Here is a 24,568-nt window from a genome sequence, read left to right as displayed (position 1 = left end):
TACATGAAATTAGATATCTAATTTTCAAAACAGATTAACTCCATCTACTACAGCGATTCTAATCTGTCTGTCATCTAAACAGTGCTTTACGGAGAATAAATTGAAACATCACTTATTACTTCTATGAACTTAGAGGTTATCTACACCTTAGGGTTATAGACCTTATTGCGACCAATTGTTGGGGCTTGATTTTAAATTAAGGTACCATGTTATGGGATATTAGTTTAATGGATGAACTAGAGAAGTGGTTAGCACTCTATTGTGGGGAGGGCTAATGAAAAGCTTCCTGTCTATATATCTTTTTCTCTAAGCCTCTCAGTATATGCATACCTGTATGTTTCCTTAACGTTTCGTTTCTTATAAGTTGTAGTGGCTGTGATTCTCAGGTAATCAAAAGATGTTTTTACCATCTACAAAGGGAAGCACATGTACCCACTTGATTAGTTCTATGTTGGATTATATTTGGAACCTCTTATTCTAGGTTTATATAGAAAGGAACATACCTGCGGACTATTATAGTCATTCCTATCCAATAGCGATTATGGAATTTAGTTCAGGTCCGTCGATCTGTGGACGTTTTTGTTTAATTAGCCGATTTATAATGTCATGTATATATTTGATCCTCAAAAAAAACTTTTTCCTTTTCAAAGAGGACCTCTACCTACAGGTTAAGGGGACCAGTATGGGGGCCACATGTGCCCCTAGTCTGGCCTGCCTGTACGTGAGTAATTTTGAAGATAAGCACATATTTAACGAGATGGCCCCATTTTATGAGAATATCTCTTGCTGGCACCGCTACATAGATGATATCATCTTCATCTGGAGCGGTGCCAGCGAGACCCTCTGCAATTTCTTGGAGTGGCTTAACTTGGGGGACCCTAACCTAAGGTTCACAGGGCAACATAGTAACCAGCAAGTTACTTTCTTAGATGTAATTATCAAGGAAGAGGAAGGGACCCTCAAGGTCGAACTATACACTAAACCTACCGATAAGAATACCCTCTTACTATATTCTAGCAACCACCCCAAGTCCCAAAAAGACAATGTACCATTCGGGGAATTTTTGCGGCTCCGCAGAAATTGTACCAATTTGGACGACTTCTACAAACATGCGGAGAACACCAAATTAAAATTGCTAAATAGAGGTTACCCCAAGAAACTTATAAAGAATGCACTCAAACGTGCCAGGTTTTATGACCGAGATAGCCTCTTGAACCCAGAAAGGAAGTCAAAAAATAATTCTCCCCTAAATAGAATAATTTTTGTGACCCAATTTTCACATCTGAGCAATCAGATCAAAAACATAATTAACAGAAATTGGAAAATCCTTAATCAAAATAGAGAAACCCAACTAAGCAAACCCCTATTTTCGTTTCGACGGAATAAGACCATCAAAAACAGTCTAGTACATACTTACCCCACCGCAAAAGAACAACAGCTCACACTGTCAGGAAATCTTGCTTTAGGAAACTATAAATGCGGAACCTGTTCTATCTGCCCACACTGCATTTTAGGCAGCAATTTCAAATACAACGATAGGGAGTTAAAACCCAGGACTTTTAATAATTGCCGTAGCCAGAATATAGTATACTTACTATTGTGCCCATGTAATCTAGGGTACGTGGGTGAGACAAGCAGAGAGCTCCGCACCAGAGTGTTGGAGCATAAATCAGCAATACGTACTTCCAAAATTAATGCGCCACTGACTGAACATTACAAAGATAAGCAGCATTCTTGCGAAGATCTCAGATGGTTCATACTAGAAAAGGTAAGACAAACTAGAAGAGGTGGCGACATAGATAGATTAAGAAAAAGAAGAGAACAATGGTATTTCTGCTACCTTGATACTATAGATAGGGGTCTGAATACCAGAGAAGATTGGGCAAAGTGTTTGTAAGGCAAACAACCCAGCCTCTCCATAGTCTTATATCTGACAGCTGTGATATCTCTATTATTATAGAAACAAGCGGCTCTTAGCTATTAGGGAGATGAGGGAGTCATCTGTAAATTTGTGGTTTTTCCTTAAAAATTTGGGCACAACCAGTAGATTCATAATATCTTATAGATACCAACAGTAATAGACACTGCCCCAGTCAGTATGATAATTCAACCATCATTACCGGATTTTACAGTGAGTATTTCCTATAACTGCTCATTTCCCTGCAGCGCCCATTGAGACGCTTGCGAGAAATCCGTTTTCGGGCGAGGAGCTATAAGGAAATTGCACTTAACCCCGCGAGGACACGCCCACCAGATACGTGTCCTCTAATACAACGTAACCATAGGATAACCCACAATGCATATATAGGTATTGGGTAGTAGCCCGCTCCCTTTGGTGGCATGGGTAAAATTGAGACTTTCCTCATTAATTCGAGCACAATCGGCAACATTTTCAACAATAAAACTAATATTCTATAGATAGCAGACACTGCCCCAGTTAGTACAATTTCGAAGCCATATTTTTACCGGATCAGCCAGGCAGTATTTGTGATAATCAATTATTTCCCTGTAGCGCACATTAAAACGCTTGAGAGAAACCCATATCCGGGTGAGGACCTAATAGGGAACTGTAGTTAACCTAGCTAGGAAACGCCCACCAGAAACGTGTTCTCTAACACCACGTTACGACAGGACAGCTTATATGCAAATAGAGCTACTTGGTAGTAGCGTGTTCCCATTGGCCTAAATGACAGCCACTCTATAGCCAATTACCATCAAGCAGGAAGTATTTGAGAAGAGGCGGGTATTCACTCGCAATCTCTCATTAGAAGAACAGACACCCGTAGTGAAGCAAGGCTACAGCAGAAACAGGTAAGAATCTCCCTAACAGGGCTCCGCTTAATGGGCTAGTCGTTAAAATCTCTATAAACCCGTTTTTAATTAGAGTTCTATTCTTACCTCCCTAGGGGATACGACTATCTGAAATACCCCGATTTCAACTAAAACAAGGCAGCACACCGCGCCTTCTTAAACGTCTTTTGACAACAAGTGGTCCACATATATTGGTAAGAATTTGATAGAGTCTTTACTTATGCCCATGTGTTCTCAGTGTAGCACTCTAGTTACCAACATAGAGGTACATCCTGAAATAGTATTTTTCCCAAATTCTATTTCCACTGTAGAATGGTTCACTTAGCCCATTCCCAGAACTGGCCCAGCAGCACTACCTGACGCTTGCCAGATAGAAGGGTCGGCTAATTAAACAAAAACGTCCACAGATCGACGGACCTGAACTAAATTCCATAATCGCTATTGGATAGGAATGACTATAATAGTCCGCAGGTATGTTCCTTTCTATATAAACCTAGAATAAGAGGTTCCAAATATAATCCAACATAGAACTAATCAAGTGGGTACATGTGCTTCCCTTTGTAGATGGTAAAAACATCTTTTGATTACCTGAGAATCACAGCCACTACAACTTATAAGAAACGAAACGTTAAGGAAACATACAGGTATGCATATACTGAGAGGCTTAGAGAAAAAGATATATAGACAGGAAGCTTTTCATTAGCCCTCCCCACAATAGAGTGCTAACCACTTCTCTAGTTCATCCATTAAACTAATATCCCATAACATGGTACCTTAATTTAAAATCAAGCCCCAACAATTGGTCGCAATAAGGTCTATAACCCTAAGGTGTAGATAACCTCTAAGTTCATAGAAGTAATAAGTGATGTTTCAATTTATTCTCCGTAAAGCACTGTTTAGATGACAGACAGATTAGAATCGCTGTAGTAGATGGAGTTAATCTGTTTTGAAAATTAGATATCTAATTTCATGTATATCCATCTTAGGAGACCTATGAGGATCCAACTGTATGACAGACAACGAAAATTACAGTCTTGATAAAGGTGGCACCGAATCAAACGCAAAACCACCGAAACGCGTCGACGCAAGCTTAAGTACAATTCATGTTGTTCCTCCCTGATGCATATAAGATTGTGAGGTTATAACACCAGGGCTGTTTGAAACTTTTTCTGTGAATGTATGCCTTGTAAACTTTCAAGTCTTATGATTTACAATTTAGTTTTGTCTGTCCTATACTTTTGTGCAGGTCACAAAAATATATATCTGTTTTTAATTGTGTGTTTATACTATTTTACAAATGTATTGTATGCTTTTTTAATATTTCAATAAATTGTTATGTACTTTGAATGTTGTTTATATTTTTAATTTGAGGAGCAAAATTCCACTTTGTTATAGCCAATTTTTTAGCTTTTCCTGTACACTACCCAAGGGAATCAATCTGTTTTTTACTTAGGTCTAATACCCCAATTCCCTTGCTTGTTTCAAGGGGTTCCTCTCTATCTTTACATATTTTTAAAATAACCACCATCTGTTTCTTTGCAGCTGTGGAACAGCAGTCCTGGACAAGGTAAGAAATACAAACAAAAGTTGAATGCTTCAGTCTATTGGTTTAACATAGTCTGTGGAAGAGAAGCATGCTCCTTCCCCAGTGTCTCAATGCTCTTGCATCATCCAAAAATGCAAAATACTAAGGCAGCCTTTCTTTAAACTTAAGTTTAAAGGCATAGAAATGCATATCCCTAGGTCTATTCTCAGGATAGGTTACATTTTCTTTAAGACAAGACCCACTCGCCCTCTTCTGCTGATGTTGGTTCCAGCCAGAGCCTTCGTTTGTGGCTGAACTCACAGTTGCCGAGCTATGGTCATCTCTCCACGCGCACATAGCCTACTGTCAGCAACCACTCTCTGCCCCACTGGGTCGAAACAAGACTAACTAAAGGGTCTTCTGGCACAGGTTTTTTCGAACAAATGCAAAGCTCTAGGTGGCTCTGTCCATGCACCTTTGGTCTTTGTAGAACACATGCTACCCCCCTCATACCCTCCCATATTTAATACAAGCACATCTCATGTTATGGGTTCTATCTGTAGGAATAAAACACAAAGAAAAGCATAGGAGAGATAATCTTTCAATATTGGCTTTATGTCATATTATAGCGCTCGAAATATCAACCTGCAAAAATATTGCATCTCCAGTTTAGACTACTACTAACTTGTCAAGGTATGCATACATACAGAAGTGTAGATTTACTACTTAACTCTGTAAGTACCTTTCGTGGTGATACAGTGGCAGTAGATATTCTCAGTGCGATACTGTTGCAGGTCCATATTTCAGTTCTGATATTGTGAACTGAGGCATGTCTGTCACATGAACCTATTTTAATTTCATGCCAAGCAGAGCCGAAATAGCAATTACTTGGCATACTGAGTGGAAACAGGTCATTCAAGAAACTGTGACCCATAACTACTCCCATCACCCAGATGCTTTCAGTAGCATCTGCCTGTCATGGAGCTCCCTCCATGGTCGAAGATGTCTGATACACCTGCAATCCAATGTTATTGTCACTGTACATTTGTATGTTTGAATATACAGATATATCCTATTCCAAAAACACTATTTGGGTTTCCGACTCACAGCATTTACAGCGCTGTCTACCCCGCAGTTGTGGTGCTGATTATGAAAAACTTGCAAAATAAAATATGAAATACTTGGCATGTATATATTTGTATGTATACTACCTCTTCATACGTTGGTTCTAGCAATGTCTCATTTGCCATCATTAGAGTGTGCCATCAGTCTCTCTGCCTATAGAGTTCAAGCTGAGTGAGGATCGCTGAGCCAGCCGTAGGCAGAATATTACCCGTGCCAGTTTCGCTGGTAAAAACATTAGGTTTCCTCCTGGATTCCGTAATGTCAATGCTTGAACGTATTTCATTTATTTTTAATGTGATTTGTAGAGTACAGACCTATCCGTAGGGGTCATAATGGAGCACTTTACAATAGCAAGGTAAGAAAAGGAGCGATGAACAAGGAGATGGAGAATGTCCCGCGAGGTTTGTAAGAAAAGAAAGAGTAACAGGGAGGCACTCAGTACAATGGCCAAGAACAGGTCATCTTTTAGATCCTATCTGTAGACTAGAAGATTTGGGGCACGATATGTGAAGCAAAATATTTAAAGGCTTATTTCATGTTTTTTCAGTTTTTGTTACATTGGATTTCCACAATGAGGCATGGCTCTGATTCTATGAGATCCACCTGCAATAGAGAGTTCCTCACTGAGTTTTGTCCAAGTTGTAGACGCGTGCAGTTTATGTAGTAGGTCTTGAGGTTCAGCCGCACCTTCTCAGGAAGTTAGTGGTGTATAATGAAGAGAGGGGTCTGGTGAGAATTATTGTTGCCAACAAGACAGACCGATGTTCTGAATATCATCTTTATTGGAGTGAGTGAGTTTTTCTGGGCGCCTACGAGGATAATGTTATCGCTCCCAACATGCAGTAGCCCCAGGGATATAGGAACATTCTGAATTCCACAATGAGGATGATGGGTTTCTGTATAAGAGATATTTTTTATAGAGGACAGAATTGATGTCTCAGTGATACGCTGTTGTAATGTCTATTGTTCATCATAGGTGAAGCCAAAGGGCATGAAAACCAGGCCTGGGGAGGTTAGGTTAGAGATTTGAAAGTCAAATCCCTAGGATTTAAGGTTTGTGTAGTGTGGAAAGAAGCAACAAAAATGGGTTTAAAGGGATTCGCTGTGAGGGATAATGGTAGATCCAATATACAGAGAATGTCATCGTTCTCATTGTATGATGTAGCAGGCATTCTAATTTACTGCTGCTAATGTTAGTGGTACCAACAACATGAAAATGTTAAGAACAAGTCTACATACGTAGATAACATTAACTCCTTAACCGCTGGGTGAATTTCGCCACGGTGCAGGTGTTCTAAAGAGTGGGCGGGTCTGCGTCGGCCAACAGTCGTGCGCTGCACTGGGCAGGTAGTGCTCGAGTCGGCTGTTGGACTGACGCGAGAGCGGAACGGGTTAAAGACAAGGACTGCAGATATTATTACTTCAATCTATTAACATTGTGTTCTGTTAGACTGGATAAATGAGAACCACTCCAGAACCGACTTGTGAATCCCATTTGTGGGGTGACATATTACTATGTAAAAGGAGGGTATAGGCCTGTCAAAAGGATTTTTTGTTTACAGGTTGAATTTGCAGTTTTAAAACTGCACAGACAGGCCACAGTGGTAGGTCTGCAGTCAGGCATGCACTATTGCTGTATGGCTGACTCCGTCAGTAGCGGTCGCTCCCCTCGCTCTCCTCGCTCCCTGGCTCCTGCTGAGATCGTACTGCTCGCATCTGTTACACTGATTGGTGCTGGTATCGTAGCGCTTCACTTACGCTATTGTCTTTTCATATTGTAGCGCTTACTGGTGCTGGTATCGTAGCGCTTCATAGACGCTACTGTCTTTGCATATTGTAGCTCTTGTGTGCCAGCGTAGCGCTTTTACTGCTCGCATTGTGTTGTAACTGTGTTGTAACTTTGTTGTAACTGTGCCTGATTGTGCCTGCGCCCCTGCCCACCCCAACCTCGTCCGGTCTCCATTCATTATTGCTGCCATCTTGTTTTTGTTGTGCCTTCCAGCCCGCCCCTCCGCCCCGCTCCCTCCTCCCAGCTGACCCTCCCTCGCCCCTCCCCCTCCACTATCCATTTATGACAGATGCTTTTGCACGCAGCGTTCACGCGCAGCGATCGCGCCCCATGCGCGCTGAAGGTGCGCCAAAGGTAAGCCCGTCTACGCCCGTCCGTGCCTAGACCGCGCCCAGTGCCAGACCCCCTGGTCCCTGCATTACGTATGACGCCGATACCCTCCTTGCCCTTAACCCCAGACGCTCCCCACAATGCTGCGTAGCTGCCCCAGGACACACCCACGGACCATTCGCCTGCAACTCCTGCAAGTTCGCCTGCATCAAGACCCACACCAAATCCACTAACTCCAAACACAGCTCCGACTCTAACCACCTGAAGTGCATCCTGCTGAACACCCGCTCGGTCCACAAACACGCCACTGAACTCTGGGACCTACTCGACACTACATCACCGGACGTCGCCTTCCTTACAGAAACCTGGATGAACGCATCATCTGCACCCGACATCGCCATAGCCATCCCGGACGCTTACAAGATCATCCGAAAAGACCGCTCCAACCAAACAGGAGGGGGCATCGCCATCGTCCATAAGAACACCATCAGCATCATGACCAGCTCCGACGATCACCTCGCAACCGCCGAACACCTTCACTTCCAGATCCACACCGACCCCAGGACCACACTTAGAGGCACCCTCATCTACAGACCATCAGGAACCCGCACACAATTAATCGAAGATATCACTGCCTTCATCAGCCCACACGCCCTCACCTCCGAGAACTACATCCTACTGGGAGACCTCAACTTCCACCTGGAAAAGAATAACAACAGCAACATCACCACCCTTCTGGACAACCTGGCCAATCTCGGACTCAAACAACTTGTTGACACCCCCACCCACTCGGCCGGACACACGCTCGACCCCATCTTCACCTCCAGCAAACACATCTTCTTCGATCACACCACAGCTCTCCATTGGACGGACCACAGCTGCGTTCACTTCAACTACAAAAAGACCATGACCCACATCCCACCACAACCTATTCCCCGAAGAAACTGGAACAAAATCACCACTGACCAACTCTTCACATCGCTTAATCAAAACCCCCCCGCCACATCATCAGACCCAAACCAAGCTGCCACCAAACTCACACAATGGATCACCGACAGCGCTGGCGAATTAGCACCCCTGAAAAACCACCAGATCAAACAAGGTAACAAAAAGGCCCCCTGGTTCAACGATGACCTTAAGAAATCCAAGAAGTTATGTCGCACCCTCGAGAAAACCTGGAAAAAAAACCCAACCACTAACAACCTGACCACCTTCAAGGACGCCACCCGCAAACACCACCAACTGATCTGATCCACCAAGAAATCAGCATTCAAGGATCGACTAGACAACAACACCCACAACAGCAAGGAATTATTCAACATCGTCAAAGAATTCACCAACCCCACCGCCGGCACCAACGACATCACTCCCTCCCAAGACCTCTGCGACTCACTATCGTCTTTCTTCCACAACAAAATCGCCGACATTCATAACAGCTTTGAGAACCCGTCCAAAGAAGAACACACTCCACCCACCTCCGAACCAACCTTGGCGCCTGGAACCCAATCACGACTGAAGACACCATCCGTCTGATGAACTCCATCCACTCAGGATCACCAACCGACCCCTGCCCCCACCACATCTTCCACAAAGCAGACTCCATCATCTCACCCCATCTCTGCGATGTCATCAACTGCTCCTTCAACTCCGCTACCTTCCCAGAAAGCTGGAAACATGCCGAACTCAGCGCACTTCTGAAGAAACCCACAGCGGACCCCACTGAACTTAAGAACTACTGCCCCATCTCGCTCCTCCCCTTCCCGGCCAAAGTCATCGAGAAAGCCGTCAATAGTCAGCTCGCCGCCTTCCTTGAATCCAACAATTCACTTGACCCCTCACAGTCCGGCTTTCGAGCCAAACACAGCACAGAAACCGCCCTCATCGCTACTGGACAACGGAGAAACAGTTGCCCTCATCCTACTTGACCTCTCCGCCGCATTCGACACAGTCTGTCATAACACCCTCATACAACGCCTCAACAACATTGGAATACAAGGAAAAGCATTGGACTAGATCATCTCGTTCCTCGCCGGAAGAACCCAGAGAGTCCGCCTCCCCCCCTTCAAATCAGAGGCCACCGAAGTCATCTGCGGCGTACCACAAGGATCATCACTCAGTCCCACCCTCTTCAACGTGTACATGAGTCCCCTCGCATCCATCGCACGCCAACACAACCTCAACATCATCTCCTATGCTGACGACACCCAAATAATCCTCTCCCTCACCAAAGACACTAACACCGCCAAAACCAACCTACACGAAGGAATGAAAGAAGTAGCCGAATGGATGAAGAACAGTCGCTTAAAACTAAACTCGGCCAAAACGGAAGTCCTCATCTTAGGATCATCCCCCTCTGCATGGGACGGCTTATGGTGGCCACCAGCTCTGGGCACAGCACCCACACCTACGGACCACGCACGTAACCTGGGCTTCGTCCTGGACTCCTCCCTCTCGATGACCAGACAATTCAACGCCGTCTCATCATCTTGCTTCAACATCTTACGCATGCTCAAAAAAATCTTCCGCTGGATCCCCACCGAAACAAGAAAGACAGTCACCCACGCACTAGTCACTAGCCGACTAGATTATGGAAACACCCTCTACGCCGGAACCACAGCCAAACTACAGAAAAAACTCCAACGCATTCAAAATGCCTCAGCCAGACTCATACTCGACATACCCCGTCAAGCTCATATCTCCGGTCACCTGAAAGATCTCCATTGGCTTCCCGTCAACAAGAGAATAACGTTCCGTCTCCTCACCCACGCACACAAAGCCCTCTACAACCAAGGACCCGAATGCCTCAACAAACGACTGTCCTTCTACACACCCACCCACCAACTTTGCTCATCCAATCAAGCCCTCGCCGTAACTACGCGCATCATAAGATCCACCATGGGAGGAAGATCTTTTTCCTACTTAGCGGCCAAAACCTGAAATTCTCTCCCCACTCACCTCCGCCTCACACAGAACCACCTCTCCTTCAGAAAGCAGCTGAAAACCTGGTTATTCGATAAGTAATGCACCCACCCTCCCTCAAGCGCCTTGAGACCCTCTGGGTGAGTAGTGCGCTATACAAATTTATGAACTTGAACTTGAACTGGGCTTTTATAATGAGTGCTGCAGTCCAATAGTGAGATTTAGCTTACAGGCTCTGGGTACACTTTGTGCATCATACTAGGGACTTTCATGTAAGTTAAATATGTCTGTTAGGTGTAGCCAAATTCGGCATGTCAAAGGGGTCAGTTCTAGGGGAGGGTGGTAAACACCATTCTACCAATGGAGTTCATGGGAATTTACCACTCTGGAGCACGGAGTTCAGCAATAACTCCGGTGCCTGCCGGCACGGTGGAGGTAACTGGCATGCTCACCTCTAATGTAATTGAAATTGCTTGCGATCAGCATAGCATTTTGGCATACTCAAAGATGGTGCTGAAATAATGTCAATTATTGTTTCACCCCTCATCAGCCAGGATAGCTTGACTCCATGGCATGGAGAGACGGGAGTCGGGACCCATGTCTGGGCATACACGTCTCACTCGGAGTGACAAATGCAAAAAGAAAAATCGATGGACAGAATGCAGATCAATGTCATACATTCACCCCAGTACAGAGATCTGGGCCTAAATCCATCGTTTGTTTGCTCATCAAGCCAATCCAGTTTGAACCCAGCCATATGCAAATCAGTCTTGACCCTGTGCCGCATGGGAACAGTCCAGCCCGAACTGCCAGGCCAGGTCCTCCCTGGACAGGAAACAAGCATCCTAGGACCGGTTTCGGGATTTCAGCCCTCATCAGCCAGGATAACTTGACTCCAGTGGCATGGGCAGCACGGGACCTACGTCTGGGCATACCCGTCCCACTCAGGGTGACAAATGCAAAAACAACAATAGATGGACAGACTGCAGCACAATGTCATACATTCACCACAGTACAGAGATCTGGACCTAAATCCATCGTTTTTTTGATCACCATGCCATGCCATATGAAGCAGGTGCGGTTTTGGGGAGAGGAGGAATTAGGTGGGCCAGAACCCTTCCCTCAGGGGATCCCCCTGGCCCCCCTAGGCCTCCTTACAATTGGAGAAGACTCGGTTTGAGCTTGTCCTAAAGCTTCATGTAGATCTGTGGGCCCCACTCAATCAACTTAATCAGTTCAACTGCATAATACGTTGATAATTTGCGGCGTTTAAAGTGTCTGAGTGGACACGTGTGAAGTTAGCAGGGAGGGTGACTGATGTTAGAAGAAGGCTGACCGAGTTGAGGTTTATTTAGAGCACAAGTGTAGAAGAGTGACTCTTGGCAGGCACCGCAAGGGTCTCAGCGGACAATTCTGGAATCCCTCTACCTCATACATAAGAACAAGAACACATAGGAGCCAAGCATACCACACACACCTTGCTGCCTTTCTGAGTGGATACTTGTGCAGTCAGCAGGGAGGGTCACTGATGTTATCATATTGTCGCCTAGCTTCAAAGTGAAAGCTGGGTGTACTGCGACACTCCCATTGGAAAACAGGATTAACCGCAGGCTCCCATCACAAGGTAATTAAGATTCAAAGACGGACATGAAAGAAACAATCTGAAAAACAGGTTTACCTTTTCCAAGAAAGGTAAATAAATAGGTTTCTTTTATTTTTACTGTAAGACCATTCCTAATTAGGTGCGCCAGGTAGGATTGATACCTCCATCAATGTCATATTAGACACTGTTTCCAGCTGTGGACTCTTGTGTGCTAGTCTAATCCCTTCTAAGGGTAGGGGTCTTGTTTTGCTTAATGAAATAACTAGATTAACACTTCTGAATTTGAACAGTTCGATGTGCCTGAGCAGCGCGTGAAGGCAGCGGTGAGGATAACTGATGTTATCACCTCACCTTTCTGCCTGTTTGCAAAGGAACAGTGGGGTGTCTGGTGACACTCCCAATGCAACAAAAGATAAGGAGTGCAGGGTGGTACATCACACAGAGGGGGGTATAGGTTAAATGCCTCTCTACATCCTTCAAACGGACTAACAATCCTACACAAAAGGTACAGTAGTGATATCTCCACTCACAAGATGCTTTAGTAGTGTCTGAATAACGTGGGAGCAATATCATAGATCCTGAACAGAGTAGTCTCATCCATTTTATTGTGGCATGCTTCATCATTGGCTACTCCGTCCCACCGTGATAGGATTGTACCTCCAGGGTGTTCTCAACATCATGGTGAGAGAGATTAAAATAAATGATAATGGATATATGTGGGATCCAGTTTATTAAAACTGCCTCTTTGTAAACTCAAAGGATTTCCTTTGTGCACAGAGTACATGGCCAGAGATCAAAATATTAAGTGGATGTAGAGTGAGATTAGGTCTCACTCATCCTTTGTCTTCCCACCAAAATGTTTTGGACCCCACAAGAGTACACAAGGGGTCTCGGGCCTTTGTCAGGGCACAAATAGATCCCCTGCTATCCCTGCTCTGTCAAAGTATGTACAGAAGGGCAAGAGTATGTCTTACCTTCAAACCAGTCATTTGTTTATACTTCCTGTAGAAAGAATCACAGATAATGTACCATTCTGTTATTACATAACATAATGCAGTAAGTTTATTGTGTAGCAGAAATATTGTCGTGACTCCCACTTTTAAATAATAGATGTAAATACACTTGTCCTCAGACCGTGTGATCCAGCGCGAACCCAATACCTGATCATGGATCAATACTCAATCATTATTATCACAGAAAATGGCCCATACACCTTCACCCAATTCCCTGATGCGCTGGGGTCAATTTATATAGACGTTCAATTCCATGTGTGACATCACAAAATACATATCTAACTTATACATCAACTTTCCTTCTATTTGGTCGATGAACCAGTTAGTTGAATAGTTGATGGTAATGATAATACTATCTAACTAACTATTCAGTCAGCTAAATAATCACAGACTCTCGGTAAGATTATTAAAGATTTATCTCAATGCATATGGTCACCAAGGCAATCAATGAAATTCACAAAAGGGAAAGAAAACGAGCAATTTCAAATAAAGACAAACTCAATCTCAATATACTTAATGCATTGAAGGGGTGGATAGATTAAGAGACATCTGTTTCAGTAAATTAAATGCGAAACAAAAATACGTCTAAAGTAGGGGATGGATAAAGATACATAAGTTTCATCTAATAATACGTGACAAATACCTATGACGGAGTGTATATGAGAAGAGACATAAGGTTCGGAGATGAAAAAACATTTTCAAGTACATTTTCAAGGACGAGTCAGAATAATACAAACCTGAAGGATTTGTGGATAACCACCCCCCTGGCCAAGGTGATGACGGGGGTCTCCTGAAATAGAATCAGGGATTTCAGGACCCCGGAGCAGGACAGGGACAGGAACAGCTAGGCCTCTCTGCAAACCAACAAACAGGGACCCATTCTCCCTTCTTCTCTTTCTCCCCGCAGGTTTAAACCACACCCCTAAAGGCACCGCAATTATACCCTAAAACCTACATGTCCGTCCCACATCAGTTGAAACATTTTGCGTAACTCAACAGTTGATTGGTGTACTTAGGAGGTGGTCTGTCACACCACTGTGACTTCATTCAAAACTTGGGCATATTCATTGTTCTACCTCCATTCCCATAACTTCATAATTGTCTTGTTCAAACGATTTAATACATGTTACAATTCAACATTTTTGCACATAATTTTAAGCAATGTCCACAGAAAGAGTCTTTACTCCCACGGTCATTCACATCTTTTTGGCAGGCACTCAATATTCTCCTTCAGCATATCGGACTTCAACCTCTGTACTTTCTTTGCAGCACTCAGCACTTCTGGCTGCTCTGTCATGACATTTTCGTTCTTATTCCAGTCCCTCCTTTATCCAGCCAACTTAAGCAAAATGGGATCTTATTCGGTTTACTATAGCAAATGGAATGTGAACAATAATTAATTTTTTGATAATGCACTTTTCACAGTTTACCACCCACCTTTGCACTATTCCCTGTTAGCGTTTTCCCTAGCATAGCTTTAAGCAAAAGCAGCATTATTTATTATTTCAAAGCAAGATGCAACATGCAAACTACGAAATGCACATGCAGCCTAGTCATGCATTATTTCTTGTTTCTTTCAAAGCACAATGTAAATACGTTTTTAGTTCTTCCATGCGTTATCTCACGTTAGAGCATGCATGCGCAAAGCATTTTTCACTCGCCTTTATGTAAGGTGCAGTTTTCTATTACTATTTACTGTCAGTACGTATTATGGGGGTATACATCTGAGCAGGTATCTTTTTGCAGAATCCTGCTCCATTACGTGAATGCACTCCAGACACAGCAAACGTGAGAAACGCATGAGCATACTGTTTTAGTACACCCACTTACCATATTCTCTAGGGATTCTTGACCCAATGGTCTCCACTGTGGGGGATTCCTTTTATAGTTAAAGACTAAAAGCTCAAATTATCATCCATAATTTTACCGACACTTCAACCTTATTTTTAGATCTGGGGAGATTGAAAAATATTTGTCTCTAGTGCAGGCTACCCAGCATTCATAGAATGAAGCATGAAATCAGTGCTTCCATCACAGTCCATGTCAAAGTTGGGGTTATCATACGCAGCAATAAGGATACAATTGTTGTATTTTTTTCGAGTAGAAACAAGGGCACCATCACGTTATTTCCTGTTCCCCTGACTAGACATTGCGGCGCAGGAACTGCGACATCAGAATTTAGCATTGTAATACCCTTGAAGTGAAAATGCATAGTTGTAGGACCCCACTCCCACCGTCTGAAGATCCGCTTACACTGATGACCATGGTTCATCTGGAGACTAAGCCCCAGGAGCAGGCGGTTTGCTGTGGAAAGGACCAGTGCTTGGCTCCACTTACACCCATAACTTTGTATTGATATAGTTCATGTTCATGTACTGAACTGGTAAGCGGTGACATCATCAGATAAATTCAAGATATTGTGTTTTTGTATTTTATTTTCTAGGAGATGTTCCAGCTCTCCGAGTACCTAAAGGTAAGCGAACATCTGAACCTTGGATAGCGCTTTTCTATAAAACTTTACAAGAATTATTTGTTCCAGAAAAAGAGAATTTATTAGCCAAATGTTGCATCTCACTATCTGATAGCAAATATCAAAGTATTGTTCACGCTGTAAAGATTGGGAAGATGTCACAGGTTCCAGTGAGAATGAATTTCATAAAAATGGGTGAAGTAGGAAAAGGAGAAACTGACAGAGGTAGAGAGAGACGGAAAGAGTAAGGGAAAGAGAGAAAAGAAGATCGAGAGAGATGGAGAAACAAGCATAGAGTGATAGAGATAGGAGGAAAGAGAGAGGTAAAACAAGAGAAAGATTTCCCAGTACCCTAAAAACATATTTCTTTCAGCTAGCATATACTTCTGCTAATATAATTCTGTTATCACCTTAAAGTTCTTTCTGCTTGTTTTTGTTTCTGTTTGTATTTGCCATGCCCTTTACAATATCCAAACTGACTCGCATATCCACGGAAAAGTATCTTTATGTAACTATGTAAATTTGTATTTGTACTTTGATATTTAAAGTTTTATTGTTCAGTGCCCCACTAACCATTGTTCCGTTAATGAATTATTTGAGCTATGAAAATGTATCCCTAAAGCGCTGAAGAATTATATTTAGTTTCCTATTTTTCGAATATGATGAGCTAAGTTTTTTCCATCCTATTTATCACTAATCGAAGACATTTACAGTTTAGGAATGCTGAACTCGAGGAACGTCGTGTATGTTTTCAATTATACTACAAAACATGAATATTAAAAAAACACTGCCAAGGAATGAACGTTTAAAAAACCTGATTAACTATTGCCAGAACAAAAAAGGAAGCAACACCAAAAATGTGTTTTGGGTCTGGCGTTAGCTAAGAATTTAGGATTTTACAAAAAAAATTTACTCATTATTTACTTACAAACAGGCACTTTCAGCCGGTCCTATTCATGCATGGTCTGGTTTCATTTTGTTCCCACCCAACGCAGCACAGAGATGAAGCAATGGGTGAGCACTCTTCAACCATTTGTTTCTTCTTCTTTTGAGTGATAGTACTTTCCAAAGCACAATGTCAACACCCACAGAGAAAGTAGTTCCCCTCTGTCCCAGGGACTTGTGGAAGAAAATTGTAGCATGTTGCGAATGGATGTCTGTAGGAGGGGAGCAGCTTTGTCCTTGGCCTGCAGATTCATAGTTTTTTTAAGCAAAATAAAGAAAGCGAGAACATTTTGGAAACTGAAAGTCTCAGGATTAGCATATTTCTGAAATCGGGAAATGCAAGTCTTCTCGGAGAGACAAACCCACGATTGGTTCTGTAAGAGCAGAACAAGAGGTGGCAAAGTTCTGTAGCCCAAAAATTGCAGACTACATCTTGGAACAGAACTCAAAGATAACACTACAACATTGAGCAGATGATCTGCGAGTTAGTCTGGGATCTGAATACAAATGCGTTGTCAGTCACAGGGGTAAACCGGAAGGACCCTGCTTTACCAGGAAGCAATTGTAAATTCATCAATATTGAAATCATGTCTGAAGACTATGATTCTCCATACAGCTATATTTGTGTGGCTTTCTTTTTGTCTACATACCTCTGATAGGATAAGTGGTAAGACTCGGTGAGCTTAACACACATGAAAACCTTGATGCAATTTGTCTATTCGCCAAAATCTAGTTACTTCGTTATGTCACTGTTGGAAACTGGCAGCCAAGATGCCTGTATATGGCACTCTTCTACATTCTTGTCAGGAAAGTACACTTTTTAGTTATAGCTCATAACCTTTTCTGTGCCCCTGGTCAAACTCCACTCTGACTCTATTCGCTGGGACTTTTTTCAAGGTAGAACATTAAATAGGGTATGTTCATGCAAACCTTATGATCAAAAGATCCCCATAGTATTGATACTATTATATCACATACAATGAACCTTATTTTACTTGCACTTGTTTTGAGCATATTTTATTTGTTATAGTATTTACAAGTAGTTTTTTACTGTGTGTTACACTGTTTCTCAGAGAATCTAGAGTGATGGTGTTTGGTAACTGTCCGGCTAGAGCTGTGTTGTACCCCACAAGACTCTTTCAAATTCTACCTAAGAGCCAGGAATTCATGGGGCCAGGATAGCTGCTCCCTGTCAGTGACATCACCTACTATGAACTTGACAACCCCTCATTTCTAATGCACCAATAGAACGTCCTGTTTAGATTAATTTCCTCGATGAAGAAGAGCACATCCCGAGGGGAATTTAAATGTTTAAACAACAGTTGTCTTGCATGCAGATGCTAAACACCTTCCAGGATTACTTCTCTAAAGTCTCCGTGGATGGATTTATCTCTACTGGCCTGTTCTGCTCCAATAAAGAGCAGACTGACCAGAAGAGAGAAATCCATTCACTGAGACACTGATACACCTACGCATTACGCAAACATGCTACTATGCACGTTAACAATGACCTGTGGTCTTACTTAGGACCATTAACAGAACTTTGCAAAAACCTAGGTGCAGATCCTGCATGGCGCTCTTCTTAAAATCTGGGAGCAACGCAAAGCTTGAAGCACAACTTTAAGAGGGTAAACTGCATGCACGCAGGGGCAGCATATGTAGAGATAGCTGTGCAACCTTCTTTTGCAAATTCACCTGCACAAGAGTTTCTGAACAGTTGGTCGGCATTTAAAATCAAATAAAGCGGGATAGGGTTAGGCTTATCTGTTCTGTACTGCGCAAAGACAGTATGCAACAGCATATTGTGTAGGGTCAAGTGCGGGAGCAGTGGCAGTTGCACCATCGCCAGCCTCCTTTCTGATTGGTTATTTCCTCCCACAGTAAACTCTTGTGCCTTATTGGCATTTTGCCATCCTGGCATTGGCATGCTCGTGGGATTTATGTTTCTGGCACCTGCCTGGGCTTGTTGGCTGCTTCAAAGGGTTTGTGTAGGTGTAATGAAGGTAATACACACCGTAATTCTGTAGTGCTGCAGTGTGTGTGTGTAAAGTCGGAGTTGGGTGTGAACAAGCCCTCATTGATAGGTATTCTTGTATGTCCCCAAGTTCCATTACAGGAGAAAAGTAGATGATCAAAAGGCATGTGTGAGGCTGGTGTGCACCAGGAATTAGATGGCACTTAATACTGTAGTGTCCGGTCTGTGGAGCGAGGGCAGTCAGACAATGAGGAGTACGTTTTTTGATGTGATGTTCACTTTACTCCAGTGAGACAAAATGATGTGTGTAAGTCTTTGAGCTTTGAGGGCTGGGTGTTCCCATGATGTAAACATTTTCTAAGTCTTATGGGGGATGGACATTACCAAAATCTGGCCTTATTGTTCCTGGTCTGGGAAAGGAAGAAGTGTCACGTGACAAATAATCCTTAGGCTAGTGTGTGATTCCTGCATGTTCGCAGGATGCAGGATGACCGGAACACTGCAGATGTGACACAGAGGATGTGAAATGTTGAGGCTATATATATATATATATATTATATAACACAGTACCGTGGAGCTTCAGATGCACATGGTGGTCAATTGTTTCGAAGGCCTACACTTTGATTTAACATAAAATAACAGAGCACGTTCATATCGAGCAGTGGCAGTGATTAATAAACGTATGTTTTTGATTGTATCTACCTTAGAAGTATGCAATATTGAGTGGACCCCCTGGGATGTGAACCCGAGACCGTGAGGTCAAATAGAGATTGTTGTAGCATGCATTAGTGTACTCATCCATCATACCTGGACACCCTGGGATACATGACGCATACCCATCATTGTATTGGAACAAGTATTTATGGTTTAGGAGAAGTATTATTACAAGGAAAGCATGGATGGTCATAAAGTGACAGCAGAATTTGCATTGATGACAGTTTGCTGGAAGAGCCTCATTAGTAGTGGACAAGAAATCTGTAATGTGCTTGCGGGGGTTCCTAACATCTTACATTACACTGTCAGCACAGACTTTGTAGTTCGCGCCAAGTTGGAAGTGCCACATCCAGAATTTGAAAATGGCAACATAGACTTGAACAACTTTCCCTACAGCTAGAAGGGTGGCATGTCAGAAAGTCGTGGGTGTTAACATCATTCTACAGGTTGGTATTGTTGTCCTACAGACACAATATTCACCACCAAAACATTGCCATTGTCAAAATATATAGGTATGTATGGATTTAGTATCCTTAGCTCCATTTCTATGTACCTTGAAGATGTTTAAGTATCCATGGTACATATATGTGTAGTTAAGTATAGTATACCTGTTCTAACATATGTATATTTATGGTGGCAAAATCTGGTAGTCAATCTTTTGGCTATAATTTGTTGCAGGACAATATTAACTTCACATTATATGTACCAGGTGTAACACATGTGATCGCCAGAACTCTAACACTATCTAGACTTTCTTGTGAAGTGCGTTGTTTATTATAGAAAAGAAGATAAGTGTGTAGCATTATGTATGGCGGACGTAGTGGATAGGTTTATTTCATGGGTAGGGTTATAGAAGTACATGATACAAGATTTGATGTTGAAAGCTTGTATTACTTTTGAGACAATAATTGTTTTTTTGTCATTGCTTCATGTGGCCAGAAACCTACTGCGGTGCTTCATTTTAAGTTACATTTCGAACAATCTCTTATGTTGATTCCTTCCATTCTCCAGGAAGCCCTGCACCGGGAGCTGAAGCTGAAGAAGAAGCTTGCCATCCTTCAGGAACTTCTGACTGCATTGATACAAGCCGCCGAGAACTCTTGGAAGGTAGGAAACACTGGCATGCATGGCGGATGAGATGAATTGCGTTTTTGTACACACATAACCTTAACTTAGAGGTACTATAAGGAGAGGAGGAGCAAGAAATACAGTTGCACTGCTGACCAACTAGATAATCATTTGATCTTCTGCACAGAAACGTCAGGTCTTAGATTCTTTCATGGGTAGAGGAAGTGACATCATGTATGGTTTGACGCCCAAGACTTCATCACATTCTTAATACCTGTTTGAGCTTTGTTTACTTTCTGTTCCTGATTCTGCCTTCATTAGCCCTGTGATCAGGAGTATCAATGACAGTGTCAAGAGCAGCAAAGAGCAAACCTGGGTTTGCTAAAAGTGATGGATGGCATGTTTGGATTAATTTCATGCACTGGTTCCTCAGGGCCGCATCCCAATCCATCGTCATTTTGCACACCATGTCACCTCAATTTGGACCCAGCTATATGCAAATCAGTCTTGTCCCTGCTCCAATCATAACACTTCAGCCCATACTGCTTAGCCAGGTCCTTCCTGGAGCAGAACATAAGCAACCCTGTATCCCCCTAAGTATGGGCTCATCAGCCTGGTACAGCTTGGTTCCGGTGACAACGTGTGCATGGGACACTCTTTTGGGCATGCCTGTCCCAGTATGGGGCATAGCCAAATAAAAAATACCAACAAATTTGTATTTTGGGTTGTATTGCCCTTTTGGATTTACAGCCATTTCCAGGATAAGTGGTGCTATCAGTGTGGAGAAACTGTCCTAAGCAACTATATTTTTAGGCATGAAGATGAACGGTATACCTTCACATAGAATATTGTTCTACGTGTAAATAAACATGAAGGTAAAAAATAGCTTTATCTACTCACTATAAACCTCACCTATGGATGGTAATCTCTTTTCTGAGGATAATCTGCAGTCACATGGCGAGGTCTATTGGTGAACGCCAAGGAAACTAGGAAAGTCAGACTTTCTCTGTAACACTTATGTCTTTTCTGGAAATCACAAAAAAAGAGTTAAACTATGCAAATTGTAGACGTAACTCAATGTCTATGGATGCTCACTCTTATATGTGAATTGAAGCCTTATGTTTTTATTCCACATTCACTGCTAGGAAGTACATGGCTCAGTTCCCAGCATGAGGTAGTAAGGCAACTAGGAGGTAGTGAGAATAGGTGTTCAGTAACATAGGCCTTAACATTAATGCGGTCGTTCACCAGAGCCTCTGAGAGCAAATGTTTGCAATAATGAACTATGGAAGATGCCAGCAGTTACTTTTGCATTTGTCAACCTGAGTGGGACGGGTATGCCCAGACGTGGGTCCGTGCTCTCCATGCCACTGGAATCAAGCTAGCCTGGCTGCTGAGGGGTGAAACCCTGAAACTGGTCCCAGGATGCTTGTTTCCGGTCCAGGGAGGATCTGGTCTGGCAGTTCGGACTAGACTATTCCCATAGGAAGCAGAATCAAGACTAAATTGCATATGACTGGGTTTAAACTGGAAAGGGTTTGGGGAGCAAAGAAAGCAATGGATTTAGGCCCAGATCTCTGTACTGGGGTGAATGTTTGACATTGGCAAACAGTCTGTCCATCAATTGTTCTTTTTGCATTTGTCAACCCGAGTGGCATGGATATGGCCAGATGTATGCCCAGACATTGGTCCCATGCTGTCCAGCCACTGAAATCAATATAGCCTGGCTGATGAGTGGTGAAACTCCAAAACCATTCCCAGGTTGCTTGTTTCCGATCCAGGGAGGGCCTGGCCTGGCAGTTTAGGCTGGGCTGTTCCCATAGGGAACAGGGTCAAGACTGATTTGCGTTTGGCTGGGTTTAAACTGGAATGGCATGGGGAGCAAAATAACAATCGGTATAGGCCCAGATCTCTGTACTGACGTTCTGTCCGTCCATTGTTCTTTTAGTAAACAAATCAGCAACATAGTTCAAAGGGAAATTACTACATAAAATCTGATTGGGGAGAAAAATGAGATAGGCTTTATTCAGCTGAGCAGTTGTTTCCAGTGCTCACCCAGTCTTTGCCTCTATTTGACACTCTACAAAACTGGAAATAAAGTTTTAAGTTGCCCACCTTTTATGAAGGAGAGGGAGAGGTGGTCTGCGCAGACAGGAAACAGCCCTAATGCAGTTGTAACTAAACATATGGATTTGAGTTGGCCAAAGAGTAGGTCTGGCCACAGTTTGTGCAAAGTATGTGACACCAAAGAGACTGAGGGTCCTCGTAAAGGTAATGGCCTGCTAGAGGCATGTAAAGACCATTTCATTAATGCTCTCTGTGAACTGCAGCATGTTCCTGGATGCACCACCTGCACCCCCTTCTGTTAAGCGTTCATCTGACTTTCATGGCTTTAAGGAGTGCTTTAGAAGTGAGGCATAACTGTGCATCTATTGGTTGCCAGTAGAGGTGGTGCATATACCCTTTGCGGCTTTGCAGTTGTTAAGGATTCTTCTATCCAAATGATTGGACTTTCAGGAACCATTACTGTAGGGTCTGCACTGGCAGATTCTCAACCCGCTGAGAAATCACCAAAGACAACTTTACCAGATCTGCCATTCATCGGCTAATGTATGGTTGCAGGTAACCTCTAAATCACACCCTTTTATTCTGACTATATCCCTGCCCATTACTTCTGATCATCCATCTGCATTCATGACCCATTGTCTCTTTTTCGGCCTTGTCCTCTGTTATGTACAGCTCAGACATTGGCAATCCTTAACTTTATCTGCGAAAACTTGCCTGCAACATATTTCCCCTTCTGCATCTCTATTCCTCGCAGTCGAAGCCAATATCCCACCCTTGCTCAACCTGAATCTGAGAAGTGTATTTGATGTACAAACGGATAAATGCGCATCAATGAAGTTACAGGATGTTTACGGAGTTTCATTTCTGGTAACTTCCCCCTTTTGAGCGGCCTTTATCTTGTGTTCTGCTGCTGCAGGTGAGAATCCTCCATTACCTCCTCGTTAGTCTTCCTCGCCACATGACTTACATAGTGAGCTTCAGCTCCACGACAGAACCCTCCAAAGTAAAAAAAGCCTCCCACCCCCTCCCAACATGGCCGACCAGTCACACCTGACCTCTATAAGAGGCGGGCCGGCCCAACCAACAGCCTGTTTTTTTTGTTCTGCGCGATTCTCTCCAGAGGCGCTGTACAGGTAAGATGGGCCTGCTTTGCTGGTCCTTGGGGTTTGGGGTTGAGGATCCTGCTTTAGCGGTCCCTGTTGCCTTAGACTCAAATCCCCCCCCCTCTTCCTTCCCCCGGTCCTGTGGGGCCGGTTAGGTGCTGCTGTAGCGTGCCAGAGGTTTACAGGGGGGGGGGGGCGGCCGGGGGTGTGGGGTGTTTGTACATTCCCGTGTCTCCCCCGGTCGTTACTGAAGGGTCCTTGCCCGTTTGGGGGCTTCGGGTCCGGCGCTGGAGGTTCTCCTGTGTGTGTGCTGGGGCTCCGATTGCTTTCAAACGCATGTGCGTGGGAACGCGCTGTTAGTGCACTGCACGCCCCTGCCGGCCGCGTGGAGACAGTATGTGTGGTCACGGGCTGTTTCCCCATTTTTTCTGCCAGTACGGGCGTCTCCGGGTGTCCCGGTTCCGTGTCTTGTGACATGCCTGTGACCATGCTTGGGGCGCATCTGTGGTGCGCGACGCTCCTACGGCGGTGCTTGCACTGTGACTTGCCGGGATTGTGCGCCTCGGCGTGCTTGGGCTTTGCACTTTGATACGGCGCGTACCGGCCTGGGGGCTGCGGGGGCGGGCTCGGTCCTACCTTGTTTTTCTGCGGGTCCTCTGCGGCTCCGCTGACCGGGTCCGGCCTCTCCTGCCGGCCTGGATCTCGGTAGTGCGGCGCTGGTCGCTGCCGCCTACGTTCGGGGTTTTCTTGCCCTGGGGCCCGCGGCTGCTTGCCGCGCTGGGATTGGCTCCGGGCGCCTCCCGCCTCTTGTGGGCGGGGTTTTGTTTCCACCAGGGCCTGTGTATGCCTTCGTCGGCCACGGCTGTTGGGAGTGTGGTCCAATGGTTTGGGCTGCAGCCCCTGAGGCCGAGGTCTCGCCCGGGACCTGGGTTTGATTCCCCGCCTCGGCGGGTCTTGGGCTTTGAAGTCCCTCGGAACTGAACTGGCCGACGGGAGGTCGCTACATGCCGCGGGTTGCCTCTCCTTGGCGGCACGGAGCTGTGCTGGACGCCCTTGGGGTCCAGGGGGTCGCCTCCCGGTGTTTGATTGTTTTTCCCGTCTCCGTACTTTT

At 44.1% G+C, this 24,568-nt stretch overlaps 1 protein-coding gene across 2 annotated transcripts in view; it reads left to right on the top strand.

The window, feature by feature from the left end:
- Positions 1-24,568, top strand: part of TRAF3IP3 (TRAF3 interacting protein 3) — a 306,887-nt gene that overhangs the window by 99,765 nt on the left and 182,554 nt on the right. For both annotated transcript variants that reach the window (XM_086923361.1, XM_086923360.1), the window contains exons 5-7: positions 4,354-4,378; positions 15,559-15,588; positions 20,231-20,326. In XM_086923361.1, the coding sequence (XP_086779487.1) occupies positions 4,354-4,378; positions 15,559-15,588; positions 20,231-20,326 (151 nt within the window). The remainder of the gene's footprint in view (positions 1-4,353; positions 4,379-15,558; positions 15,589-20,230; positions 20,327-24,568) is intronic.

Source organism: Lissotriton vulgaris, chromosome 5 (assembly GCF_964263255.1).
Source record: "Lissotriton vulgaris chromosome 5, aLisVul1.2, whole genome shotgun sequence".
In the NCBI taxonomy this organism is placed as follows: domain Eukaryota; kingdom Metazoa; phylum Chordata; class Amphibia; order Caudata; family Salamandridae; genus Lissotriton; species Lissotriton vulgaris.
The sequence above is the reverse complement of the archived record's forward strand: the minus strand, read 5'-3'. Positions and strand labels throughout refer to the sequence as shown.